Here is a 14,808-nt window from a genome sequence, read left to right as displayed (position 1 = left end):
ATGGGTTTGCCAGTCTCCATTAATTTTGATTCCTTTCCCTTCCCAATTCATTGCTAGAAAAATATTCTGTAGCGTTGCATTAAAAAGCTTTGGTGATGTGGTTGGCATACTCCTTTCCCAATTTTGACAGGCTGTGTATCTTCAAAAAAGCCTGAATGTAATAGTAACATATACACTATCTACTATAAATAATAAATTACACGATAACTACAGTAATTAACTTTAATGAAATAAAGGTGCAAAGATTTCGTTCTGAAATCAACAGTAATCATCAGCGTAGACAACAAACAATTCAAAGGAATGGAATACAAAGAACATAACAGTCAGTGGATTGCCAATTAAAAACTGTTGCCGCAAGCTAAAAATTAATATTAATAAAATATTATTAAATAATTCTTAAAACTATTTCTTTGATGGTTACATAAGATAAGAAGCTCCCAAACTTTTGGGAGAGAGAGACAATCATTTCAATTCAGATTTGGCCGATGTAAAAGGGCTTCGCAATGTTCTTTAAAAACTTTATTCGCAGCTTTATTTTTTCTTGTCAATACTAAAGATTACACCATCTACTAATAACTGTCCAGAAACTTGAGCAATTTACAATTGATACCAGCAGGCGAACCCTAATATTAAGTATGTCCACCTCTGGCTTTGATCACCTCCTGCACCCTTTGAGGGAAGCTTTCCACCTTAGTGCAGAAGACATCAGGTAGAATTTGTCCCTATTCCTCCATCAAAGCAGTACTGAGTTCAGCAACAGATCGAGGACATTCTGCTCTAAACCTCAATCACCACTCCAATTCTTCCTACAGGCATTTGATGGGGGTTGAGGTCAGGACTCTGTGCAGGCCAGGGCAGTTGTTTAACATCTCTTCATACATTCCATAACTGCTGCAGCTTTGTGGCATGGGACATTGTTGTCTTGATAGTAACACAGGTCCATTCCATAAAAACTCTACAGTGTGGACAGCACCTTATTATCCTGTTTGGAGTGAGACCAGTGATCTCACTCCAAACCAGCTGAATGCACCCTACATCATTACTCCTCCACCACCAACCTCTACTGTGGGTACAACACTCTGTGGTAACAAGCATTCAGCAGGCTGCCTCCACACCTTGCCATCAGACTGGAAACAGGTGAACCCTGATTCATCACTCCAGAGTAATGTTTTCCACTAGCCAATTGTCCAGTTCATACGCTCTTTGAACCAGACCAGATGAGCAGCTTTGTTCATTGTTGTGATGTTTGGCTTGAATGCCACCGTTCCTCCATGGAAGCCCAGTAAATGGAATTATTTTTGTACAGTATTAGTGCTCACCATGGTGTTACTGGCAGATGATCTGTGCTGATTGTAGCCAGTTTTTGCATGTCACCCTTTTTAACCCCCCCCCACCATCAGTTATTTTTGGCAACTACCCTGGGTGTTTTCCCTAGTGATGCCAGACCATCTTCATTTGTTGATCACATCACCAACCGGTGATTTTGGATGCAGCAGTTGAAGAGCAATGGCACGTATGGACATGCCACCAATGTGACAGCCCACGCTGACACCTTGCTTGAAGTCGCCGAGTTCACGTCGTGTTGCCATATCACCTGTATTCAACTGTTACGGTGAAATATTGCTTCCTACTATTACTACACCGGTTTTTATGTCATTAACAAACCTGAAATGTTCCATAACTTCAAATAATAGGGTGTCTGGACGACAATTATTGGTAGACAACGTATATAATAATAATAATAAATAGAGAGAGGGAGGTGGAAACCTGGGTCATACTGTTTTCTAATCATGAAATTCTCTTACTGACATTTTGGCCCTAATTAATTAAAATATGTGGACATCCATTAATATAGTAAAGCAACCCAGGATAGAAGGTGAACATAATCCTGACAAAGTAGTAACTCATTTTTAACTGCAAACTGGTGTTACATCTGTAATTTAAGTAAAATGGCTATTTCCAGTTTGAAAAGATTAGTTCCTTGGCCTCTGAAGTTTCCTGCTATGGTACCGCTAGACTTTGCCTTGGTTATGTCAAAGAATGCGTGCTTATATTACACCCAGGAGACAATCACTACTTTGACAGGAAACTTGATACGTCTAAATGCCATATAACATTTGATTTATTACTACTTCTTAAAAGTACATGCGAAATATAATAATTTCAGATCAATCAGGTCTTTCTGACACACTCATTATAATAAGTAATATCACTTTCATTCTTATTCATTCCATCACATTCACTCTCCAGCCAAGAGGCTGTGGGTTCAAGTCCCGCCTGGGGCATGGTTGTTTGCGATTGCCTTCCACCTTCTCACATAAGGATATGTATTCCCCCAAATGCCAGACTCTGCAACAAGCTGGTTGGATTCTCCTGAAAAGTTGCAATAAGGAAAAATAGTGGACCCTGCATTACGCAGGACAAAAAATGCTAGAAAGAAGAAAGAAGATTACTTTCATATTTACACAGAATTTCCTCAGATGGAAACTAGTTTTTGCAGTTAATGCACAGGGATATGGTATAATTCCCAATTAAATAAATAGTTCTTAATGTTAAAATTATAAACATTATTCATGGAAGTACATTCAGCTAAGCAAAATAAACAAAGTTAATTTACCTTTCCAGATGATTCATCCTTTAAAAGCTGCTGAATTAAAAGATCTTGTGATTTGCGAAAATTTCTATCCTCATCATCATTAAGAAGCTACAAAATATTTGTATAAATAACTAAAGTGAACTGCTTTTTTTAAAAAAATAGTTTTTACATTTTAATAAGGTCAAGTTAAATGTGCAAAAAATGTTGAATAAATTCCATTAACAGACATAGCAATACTTTTTGGCTTATTATTTATTGCGAGTTCATTTAGGATAACAGATTTTGTAAAACATGGTCTGCCAAACAAAATACATTAAAGAGGAAGACAGATAACTTACCTTTGGCATGGTATCTGCAGTTTCTAATTTATACCTTTGGGTTGAAGAAGAAGTATTTTAGAGGACTGTTTTTTTCCCATTTAGAAAAGCAAGGGAGATGAATGGCTAAAAGTGGACTTTGTTGTTTCACTGTGTGCATGATTAGAACACAGCAAAACAAAACAGGAGAAGTCAGGGAAGAGTTATGAGTGCCTTGCGTTGTTGTTGAGGACAAAGTAATTTGTTAAAATGACGGAATTTCAGTCCAACTGTGTATACATATATTTCCTAAATTTTTGGAGAATTCCAACGCTTGGCAAGTCTGGTTGACCAAGTGGATAATACACCTGCTCAAAAATCAACAAGCTGCAGGTTTAAATCTCACGTTTTTATTTATTTGTTTCATCTATCTCCCACCACAAAAGGTTGTAAAACTATAGCATGAGCTCAGTTGGTTTTAATGATACTCTTTTGTTGGAAAGACTTTGTATCCTAGATGGGTTTGAATCCCATCTGGGTTACAAAGAACCTTTATCAGGGCTTTTCAGCTAAAGATGAGTTAGCTAGTCTCATATGGAGGCAGCAGGATTATTCGACCTGGAAACTTGGTTTTATTTTATCCTGCAAAGACAGGCAAACCAGCCAGGAGAATACACACATTTGACAGCAATAATACACTATGCAGATAGGATTAATTGCCATATGACCATTAATTACTGGGCTGTTTAATTTCCTTTATCCAATTATGATGTCACTTTGTTATGAAATGTGAATAAATTACTGAGGTAGGATCTACCTTTTGCAAAGTTGTTCTGCCCCTAAGCCATCACTGAAGCAAATGGAAATGGATATGAGGTTGGTGACATGGATGTGGGGGAGGTGACAGACAAAGGGTGGTATGTGGAGTGAAATCAAGGCAAATAAGGGTAACTAGTGGAGTAATCCTGGGTATTGTACTTAGGCCAGTACTCTTTAACAAGTTCGCTGCCAACTACGAGTATACTCATAGTTCGTATATGAGCTACACAAGCCAGCTATGAGTATACTCGTATGATGCTTACTGCAGGCAACGAGATTACCATACTGACCTTGAAGAAGTGAAAATGCTTGGCTTGTGGAGCTAGCAGCAAAACTGTGTATACTCACAGATGATATATGCTCAGCACAAGCCAACTATTATTATTATTGTTCCGGGAAACTCCAAGGAGTCGACAGACTCATCGAGGGAGGCCCTAACATCATGTCAAGAACAACTATTCAACATTCACACAGTATCTATCATACCTTGCCTTGAACTCATTCACGGTCGTAGCACCCACAACAGACTCCGGAAATTTATTCCACTCATTCACCACTCTCCAAGTAAAAACCTAGTTCTAACACCCTCGTCAACCACGCTCTTGCCCAGCTTCCATGCATGGCCTCTAGTCCTCCCACCACCAGTCATATTTTCAAAAATATCTTCTAGATCAATCTTATAAAAACCCTTCAGTAATTTGAATGTGTCAATCATATCACCCCTCCTTCGCCTATCGTCCAATTTCTGCAACCCACAAATCCTCAACCTATTCTCATAAGGTTCATTCCACAGACCTGCTATCATCTTGGTCACTCGTTTTTGGACCCTCTCCACTTCCTCCCCATCACGAAGAAACCCTGGTGCCTATAACTGGGCACAGAAGTCCAGATGGGGTCTTATCAAGGCTAGATACAGAGGAACAACAACTTGTTTGTCTCTGCATGTTAAAGTATTTTTCAGAAGCCCAGTGATTTGGTGAGCTGTTTTAGTCACTTTTGCAATGCGCCCCCTAAACTTCAACTCCCTATCCACCAACACTCCCAAATCCCTGGCCTCATCAATCTCCTGGAGTACGGTTCCACCAATGCGATATACTGCTGCTATTCTTTTCACCCCAAAGTGCATAACCTTACACTTTGCCACATTAAATTGACATCCATTTTTCCTAGCCCAGTGCTCCAAACTATCCAAATCATCCTGTAAAATTTTGACATACCTGTGCACTCACAATTGCTCTACCCAACTTTGCATCATCAGCAAACAAGTGAACACTTCTTCTCAAATCCTTTCCAATATCATTTATGAACAAATTGAAAAGCAGTCGTCCAAGAAGAGAGCCCTGCGGCACTCCACTAGTCACAAGACGTCTTTTAGACTCCACTCCTGAATAAACCACACTCTGGTATCTCTCCTTCAACCACCCTCCTATCCATCTCACCAACCCTATATCTATCCCCATCTGCTCTAGTTTACTGATTAGGGTTCCATGTGGTATCCTATGAAAGGCCTTGGCAAGGTCCAGTAGTATCACCGTAAACCCATTACCCCTATCCAGTTCAGCAGTCACTGTGTTATAAAACGTGAGCAAGTTACTGAGGCATGATCTACTCTTCACAAAACCATGTTGTCCCCCATACAATATCCCATTTTCATCTATGCAATCCTGTATTCTTTTCTTGACTAATTTCTCTAAGACCTTGACAACGATTCCTGATATGCTAATTGGTCGGTAATTTACAACAGCAGTCTTGGAACCACCTTTATGCAGTGGAACTATTTTCCCCTCTTTCCACCCGCTCGGGACTAACCCAGACCCGAGACTCAAATTAAACAAAATGGTCACGGGTACTGACAATTCTTTAGCTGCTTCTCGTACAACACGAGCTGGTATACCATCCAATCCCACAGATGTATTGACATTGAGGTTATGCAATAGACTACTCACCTCCACTTCATTCACCACAATTCCCGTATAATCTACTGGTTTATTTGTTTCTGCAATGTCACCACCTGGATGATATATTCTTGCAAAGTGCTCACTCAGTAACTCAACTACCTCAACTGATTCAGTTACCTCCCTACCATCGGCATTCTTTAAAATCATTCTGCCATGTACATTTTTCCTTTTACTTGCTACATATCTAAAAAACTGTTTACGATTCTCTTTAGCCTGCATGGCCAATGTTCTTTCGTAATCCTTTTTTGCTTTTCTTACCACACTCATCACCCTTCTGGCCTGCGTTTTATACCATTCACGCGCCTGCCGGTCACCTTTCTCCTTAAATTCCCTCCATAGTTGTTTCTTTTTTTGCAGCTCAAGCTTAATGGTGTTATTCATTCATTTAACCCCTACTTGATTTATTATTCGGACTCTAGGTATACAGTCAGCCATTGCTTCATGCAAGCACTTCTTTACTACCTCCCATGCACTATCAACTTCTAGTCCTTGCAGTTGTACATGCCATGGCACTGAACTAATCAAACTCCTAAGCTTGTCATACTTTCCAGCCTGATAATTCCACATGTACCCTGTCTTAATTGAAAATTCTACACCTTTAGCCACCTCCCAAGTCAAGACCCTATGATCACTCTCACCAATTGGTGGCAATATGGTCATATTTGTTACAGCCAAATCCTCAGATGTAATTACCAAGTCAAGCACTCTCTGACCCCCTAGTATTTTCCATTACATGCTGTCGCAGATAGTTATCCCTTAATAACCGCATAAAATCCAATTCCTTCCTCCCGTGTGTCCTCTCCTCACTCCAATCAATGCGACCATAGTTGAAATCCCCCATAATAATCACCCTCCTTCCACTCATTTCTTCTATTTGCTTGTGCATACTGTCACCACCATCTTTTCCATCACCTGGTCTATAGCAGCACCCAAATCTATATTTAGTTCTGCTAGTCACAATCTCACACCAAATGGCCTCAAATGTGCTCTTTTCTCTATCCTGCAATTCAACTTCTATTCTCCTTGGCTGTAGCTCATCAGCTATCATCAACAATACTCCTCCCCCCATTTTATTCTCTCTGTCATTCCTGAACACACTATACCCATCACATTCAATCCCACTAGCTATATCATCTACAGTCAGCCATGTCTCACTAATACCAATAACCTGTGGTCTGGAAGTGCCAACCATGGCCAAAAACTCTTCCTTCTTGTTCCTAATACTCCTAGTATTAGTGTACATGAATTTAAGACCCCCACTAGCCCCAACCCTACCTTGATGCCTTATATTAACTATCCCACTCAGATTTGTTGTCCTTATTTGCTCTGGCATATTATATTCATTCTTACATTCAACTGCCTCCATAAGGACTGTATATCTACTCCCCGCCCTTAACAAATCTAGTTTCCCTGAATTGGCACATCCACTACATTCAGCAACACTTTCTCAAGTCTTCTTACAACGTAACCATTCAAATGCAAGCCATCCATCTTATACAGATCCTTTCGCCCATCAAACTCACTCCACACGTCCACAAATTCCACACCATTCGTCATACATAACCCACGCATAAAGTCATTCGCAATTATGGCCCTCCTTTTAAACATTCACTGTCATACCGTGGCAAAAGACTAATCATTCTAACTCTCTCACTCTTTTCTTTTGCTACCTCAAACAATTCATTCAGGTCTTCTATCATTTCCATTTTATCTCCTTTCAAATCATTCGTACCTGCCACAACAATCATTTCTTTCACCCTTTCCTTTTGCTCTCTAATAGACTCAGTTACATCCTTTATGAGTTACTCATATGACGCTTACCGCCAGTAACAAGATTACCGTACTGACCTTGAAGAAGTGATATTGCTCAGCGTACGGGAACAGACTATGCCAAAGTAGCGTGGCAGCGAACGTGTTAATTTGCATATTAACCCTTTTTTTACTAGTGGTTTCGATGAGTAACCATCTTTTTGAAGTTGGTTTCACACCTGGTTTCCCAGTGGTTTCGATGTGGAACCACATGCAAAAATTAATTATGCAAAAATATTTATACTAAAAAACTCTGTAAACATTATCCTTAACTGTATAAATTTAAGATTAAAATAACAAAAATATAGTATATATAATGCTTTTACTTCTTGGTAATCAAAGGGTTAATGATATAGTGGAAGATTTAAAAGGGGGACAGGAGGGGGGGGGGCATACAGTTGTTTTTGCTGCAATGCAAAACTGGGAAAGGCAATAGTGGATAAAAGTGATTTAGATCCTGCAATGGTTGTCAATTTAATATTGCAAAATGCACTTTGGGATGAAATGATAACATCCTTTGTATCACTGATGGTAATGGATTACAGGAAATTCACAAGACCAGGGATCTTGGGAGTGATGATAGATAGAGGTTTGAAGTTCAGAAAATATATTGCAAAACTTGGCAACATAGTTCAAAGGATTACTCGGCTACTGAATAACAAATTGACAAGTTAAGACACGAAGGTTATTATCCTTTATAAGGTTATGATTTGCCCAGATCTTGACTACTATGATTTGGCTGCACACATTTAGAGTTTTGGAGATGTGGTGGTGGTGGTGGTGGATAGGACTCAGTGATGAGTGACCAAGTTGGTGACAGGTTTATAGAATGCTCCCTATGAGGATAGTTGTGGGTGTATGGGTTGCAGAGTTTAGTTAACAGGCAGAGGAAAGGGGACATAATAGAAACTTACTAAAAGGATTTTGTGTATAAGATTGACACAAAGAAATTTATCAATACGTAGGAAGTAACTGGGGAACTAAGGGTCACTTCTGGAAGTTGTGTGTGTGTGGGGGACTAGGTTTTTTTTTTGCTTGGCCAGTGATAAAAAGAATGGAATGGATTATCAGAGATAGCTGTGAGTGCTCCAACAGAATAAGTTTAAGGAGAAATAGAATAGATATTGGGTGAATAATGGTAAGTGAAATGTATTCACTTCACAGGATAAAATTTTTGTGAGAAGACAGTGAAACTGGTGAGCGTGTGTGTGTGTGTGTGCAGCAGACTTATGTGTAATTCTTCACAAAACAAAACATGACAGAGAGAGAGAGAGAGAGAGAAAGAGAGAGAGAGAGAATGGCCGGAGAAATTCATGGCAGATGCTATAGCAGAGAAGTGAAAGAGGAAGAATAAGGATCAAGTTTTGTATGATAATTCCATAAGAGGAATACTTGAGTAGGAGTAAATATAGTTATCTCCTGGGCTAAGATTAATGATGTTAGTGATGATATGAGTATACAGAGGGAAAAGCAAAAGAGATTATTTTGGCTGTTACTAATGAACTAGCAGGAGACAATTGTGGTATGTGAGATTTTCCTTTTATGTTGAGCTCATACACGAGAGGTTCATTAATCAACCTATATAATAGGTTAGGAAAGGAGAAACTTGTTAACATTTGATTTAAAAGCCTATATGTCGTATTCCTTGGGAAACATATTAGGGAAAAGACTGTTCTACAATACAGCAGTAGCAGAGATGGAGGAGGAGGAAAAGAAACTTGTTTTGTACGTTTCAAGGTGTACTCCTCAATCTCTGCTACTGCTGTATTGTGAGCAGCATTGTTGGGTGGCAGCCACAGGTATTCCAATGAACTTAGTACTGAGCGTATGTGTGTGTGTGTGGGGGGGGGGGGGGGGAATTTATTGATGCTATTTCATATGAACATTTGCCATTGAAATATTTACATATTTCATATTGCAGAAACCAAACATCTACTAAAGTGGGAGGAGTGAGTTGGTAAGAGATTAATCAATCTAATTGCCCTCCTCTGTATTGAGATCATCTGTCAGAGACATTTCAACACTCCTAAAGTTGCCCAAGTCAACAGTTGGTGAGGTGACATGATTGTGAAGTGGAAACACGAAGCATTTTGAGGGAGCTCATAGGTCCCCACTCCAAATGTGAGAGCAGTATTCAATAGAAGAGCAGATTTGCCATTTATAAAAGGTTAATACACTATGTGATCAAAGTATCCAGACACCCCTCTGTAATTCGTAAACTGATGTCTAGATGTCACTACGACCTCACTTACGTATAAAAGGAGGCACGGAGCTGTGTGTTGTTCAGTGATAAGAAGTATGAGCAGAACGGGTATCAAGGGAACTCAGTGACTTTGAATGTGGACTAGTTATTGGTTGCTACATCAGTAAGAAATCTGTCAGAGACATTTCAACCCTCCTAAAGTTGCCCAACTCAACAGTTGGTGACATGATTGTGAAGTGGAAACATGAAGGCACAACAAAACCATGGTCGGGTAGGCTGCATTTAATGACAGGCAGGGACTGTCGAGCGTTTAAAGGTGGTTCGTGGAAATTGCTAGACATTGAGTGAAACAATCACCTGGGAGTTCTGCAGTGCTACTAACGGTCCAGCCAGCACCATGACTATGCGTCGAGAGTTAAGAGGAATGGGATTCCATGGTTGAGCAGCTGCCCACAGTGATATAAAGAGTGATGCCATTGGACAGTGGACAATTGGAAATGTGCGATTTGGAGTGATGAATCACGCTTTACCATGTGGCAGTCCGATGGGAGGGCCTGGGTGTGGTGAATGCATGGAGAACAATTCCTACAAACGTGTGTAGTGCCAACAGTGAAATATGGAGGAGGTGGCGTTACAGTGTGGGGGTGTTTTTCACAGAATGGACTTGGTCCTCTCATAACAGTACATGGAAATCTAAATGCAAAAGGGTACAAGGACATTTTGACCCATTGCATACTGTCTACGGTAGAAGATCAATTCAGTGATGACTATTGTCTGTATCAGCATGACAATGCTACCTGCCATAATGCAAGATCTGTGAGGGAATGGTTTGTGAACAATAATGTTCCAGAAATGGACTGGCCAGCTCAGAGCCCTGAATTAATTAGAAACGCTGACTTCGCTCCAGACCCCAAACAACCCACATCATGAACTGCTCTGGTTACAGCTTTTCAGGAAGAATGGGCTGCCATTTCTCTAGAGACGTTCTTCCAACACCTAGTAGAAAGTCTCCTTGGCAGAGTTAGAGCTGTCATAGAAGCAAAGGGTGGACCCATCCTGTATTAATGTCTACTACTGGAAAGTGTGTCACAGAAAGTCTGATTACAGTTTCAAGTAGATGTCGGATACTTTTGATCAGATAGTGTAGCTGTTCAAAAGTGAAGTAACATTCATTTTACACAAATTATGGACCCTACAACCATGATATAAATAATTATTTTAATTTCCTGATGTTTCAACCTTCATATTAAGGTCATCATCTGGAGTACACACACACACACACATATATATATATATATATATATACAGAGACAAGCTAAATTAGATTTCACATAGTATGCTGAGTGGATCCTTGGATGTGTTGAGTAAGTTCTTTAATTTTATTTTTGTACTACAAAAATACAACCTTAAAGCCACTTTTAAAACCTCCTGCAAAATTAAAGAACTTACTCAAAACATCCAAGGATCCACTCCCTCCAAGGCCCACCCTGGGGTATTCTGTATTCATTGCACCTGTAATTTGCCCTATATAGGGGAAACAGGATGCACAATTTCTATCAGAAAAAAAGGAACATAAACAACACATTAAATATAATAACTATGGTCAAGCTGATCTTTCTGATCATGCCCTGAACACTTTACATAGAATTGACTGGAAAAGCACCTGTTGTTTACATCACACCAAAACATGTTACGAACATAAATTTAATTAGGCCTGTGAGATTCTTATCAATCACCCTAATCTTAACAATAATGATGATCTAAAATTCCCGAACATATGGAAGGCACATATTCTACCCACTTAACCTTTCTCCCTAAGAAGAGTTAATTCTAAATAGAACCATAGGTAATCCAGGATTCTAAATCTAATATAACAATCATGTTAAATTAGGACATCATTTTCACTGTAACAAAACTATCTATATGAAAGATTGTTTCTTTAATATTATAATTACGGCTATTTTGCCTGCTTCAGTTTAGGAGTGCCCCTGTTTAAATGTCATTGGCTATTTACTCATGGATTCTTAGGGCATTGTAGATGTAAATTTACCAAAAAGTATATGTAGCATAAGGAAGAGAAATTTACACATACCTTTTTCTGGGTGTTGCGGCTTTTCTTCTTTCTGCAATGTCCAAAAACTACTGAGTGTGTGGAGGGGGAGGGGACAATTTGGGAGAATTAAATTAGAAAAACCCAGGTTTTTTTCCAGTAGTATATATATATAAACATATATATTATATTACTATATTATATAGAGTGGGGGAAAAGGTGAAAGGGTTGAAAGGACATAAAATTGAGGTCACAACCCCGACCAATAGGCGATAACACAAACACTTCAAAAACAGAAGCACCTACCCGACCTGACATAGCATCCACTTTCCCAATGTGTTCAGATGACGACCAAGAATTAGTCGAAACGGACCACACCCCATCAATCCCCTTTTTCACCTTCCCTATATAAAAAATCAACCCTTTCACCTTTTCCCCCACCCTATATAATATAGTAATATAATATATATGTTTATATATATATATATTACTGGAAAAAAAAAAAACGGGTTTTTCTAATTTAATTCTCCCAAATTGCCTCCACCTCCCCATCCACACACTTAGTAGTTTTTGGACATCACAGAAAGAAGAAAAGCTGCAACACCCAGAAAAAGGTATGTGTAAATTTCTCTTCCTTATGCTACATATACTTTTTGGTAAATTTACATCTACAATGCCCTAAGAATCCTGAGTAAATAGCCAATGACATTTAAACAGGGGCACTCCTAAACTGAAGCAGGCAAAATAGCCATAATTATAATAGTTTTTCAAGAGGAGTAACATGGGAGTTTTCCCAGAAATAATATACATAATTTACTTGTTTCTTTGATGTTGTCTTAAATAGAATATAGCTTTGATGTAGTTAATTTATTTTATTTTCATTAGAGGTCAGGCCAGTAGAATAACTGTTGATCAAATCATTGTCTCTTCAGCATACTATGTGAAATGTAATTTAGCTTGTCTCTCTCTCTCTCTCTGTGTGTGTGTGTACTCCAGATGATGACCTTAATATAAAGGTCGAAACGTCAGGAAATTAAAATAATTATTTATAACACGGTTGTTGAGTCCATAATTTGTGTAAAATGAATGCTGATCATCGTGTAATAACTAAAGGAAAGGTGAAGTAACATCTTGAGCAAAAGAGAAATCCAGTGTTTTATAAGGCAATGGTTGTAATGTGTTTGTGCTATGAGAGGCTTGATGTCAGGGTGATTCCATGAGAAATCTCATCTTGTCTGGAAGTCCGGGGGTTGTCAAAGGTAACACTAGGAGAAAATGGTTCTTTATTGTGAGAACTGGGTTTTGGGCAGAACTGGGTTTTGCTAGCATTGAAATTGACAAGGTTATCTGAACCCCAATGGAGGATTGCTTAGAGATCAGAATTGAGGAAAGGTAGTTGATGTTCTGTAGGTTGAGGTGATTTGTGTAGAGTAAGGTTTATCAAATGAAAGAGAGGAGTGCAATGTGCTGCCATCCGCAACACTACGTATCAGGTTGGAGGTCAACTGAAGTAGGTTATTGTTATATGGAAGGAAGAAGGTTGGTGAGTAAGCAGAACCTTGTTGAACCCCAACATTAGTTGAATGGTGAGAGGTTAAGGAACCATCCACCATCACACAGTGTGCAGACAGAAAGTTGGGCAAACCAACTGCAGAAGTCCTGGGACAGGCCAATGATGGGAGTTTGTTTAGTAAGCCTTTGTGCCAGATCCGGTCAATAGCTCTGGAGATATCAAGTGCAACCACTCAAGATTCAACAACTTCTCCATGGCATTTGTCCAGAGATGAGTGATATGTGAGTAGATCTATTGACTGGCAGGGATGGAATCCATACTGGTGGTTGTTTATTAGCTGGGTGCCTTCGAAGTAGTGTCGTAGTTGGGAATTGATGGTTCTCTCCATTACTTTAGACAGGACTGAGGTGAGTTAGATAGGGTGGTAGTTTGATGGCAGTGATTTGTCACCCTTCTTGGGAATGGGTTGAGCATAGACCAATTAACAGGCCATGAGATAGATACCAGTGGAATAAGAGTATACAGGCAACATAGGATAGGAAGTAATTCTGGTGCACAAACCCTTCAGGATAAATGGAGAAGGCCACTAGGGCTAGGATACTTTTTGTGTGTCTAATCTGGACAATATTTTTCTAATCTTTTTCTGACAAAAGGATATGGGGTCACTGTGTATTAGGTATCTGGAATGATTTGGGGGGGGGGGGGGGCATTTACCATTGTCAGTTATGTGTACATTGGAGGCAAAGCGTGAAGCCAGGAGACTGGCCTTTTTTGTGGGTGATGATGCAATAGAGCCATCTAGGTTTAACTTTTGTCTTGGACAAAAGTTACAACAATTGCTTTGGCAAGGATCACAAGGCTCATCTGCCATTTGGAAAGGCTGCAAGTTCCCTGCTTTTTGCCCTTTCAAACTGTTTTGGATGCACTGATAGTTTTCTTGCAGCTATTTTGGGCTTCGTATAAGCACTAAGGGAGGATGGAGTTCTTGATATAAGCCAGTTGTGGTACACTTGATTTTTTTTTTTTTTTTTTTTTTGATTTTTTTTTATTTGTACAGCCATGGTGAATCTTTTTGAGAATCAGGGTTTAGTTAGGCGAAGGCAGTTTAGGTCAGGGAATGTATGTTTCTATGCCAGTAAGGATTACTTCAGTGATATGTTTGGGTTGGAAGGCCAGCAACATCCAACCATGGGAATGAGACATAGAAGTCACAGTGGCTGTCTGTGTAAGAATTGTTGCATAGGGGAGGAGACAAGCTAGATTGTGGTTGAAATTATCTAATATATTTGGGGAATGGTTAGGGTTATCTGGTAGGCTTGTGAACATTTGTGCAAGACTGTTAGTGATGGCAAATGTTTCATCATCTCTGACTGCTAGATCTGTACAACTGGAGGAGGAAATCCGGTTGTTGTTGTGGACATTAAAATCTAGCAGTCAGAGATGCTGAAACATTTGCCATTACTAGTAACCTTGCACAAATTGTTCACATGCCAACCAAAATACCAGATAACCTAGATCTCTTCCTTGTTGCTTCTGCTCTTTCAAACTCTGTTCTTGGAAGCAT

At 39.3% G+C, this 14,808-nt stretch overlaps 1 protein-coding gene across 1 annotated transcript in view; it reads right to left on the bottom strand.

The window, feature by feature from the left end:
* LOC150107444 (uncharacterized) overlaps nt 1–14,808 on the bottom strand; it is a 526,289-nt gene that overhangs the window by 81,910 nt on the left and 429,571 nt on the right. The window contains exon 13 of the mRNA XM_090392100.1: nt 2,618–2,704. Within this exon, the coding sequence (XP_090248226.1) occupies nt 2,618–2,704 (87 nt within the window). The remainder of the gene's footprint in view (nt 1–2,617; nt 2,705–14,808) is intronic.

This window comes from Typopeltis vanoorti, chromosome 4 (genome assembly GCF_054136105.1).
Source record: "Typopeltis vanoorti isolate ZY-2024b chromosome 4, IOZ_Tvanoo_1.0, whole genome shotgun sequence".
Taxonomy (NCBI): domain Eukaryota; kingdom Metazoa; phylum Arthropoda; class Arachnida; order Uropygi; family Thelyphonidae; genus Typopeltis; species Typopeltis vanoorti.
Note: the sequence above shows the minus strand (reverse complement) of the source record. Positions and strands in the feature narration are given on the sequence as shown.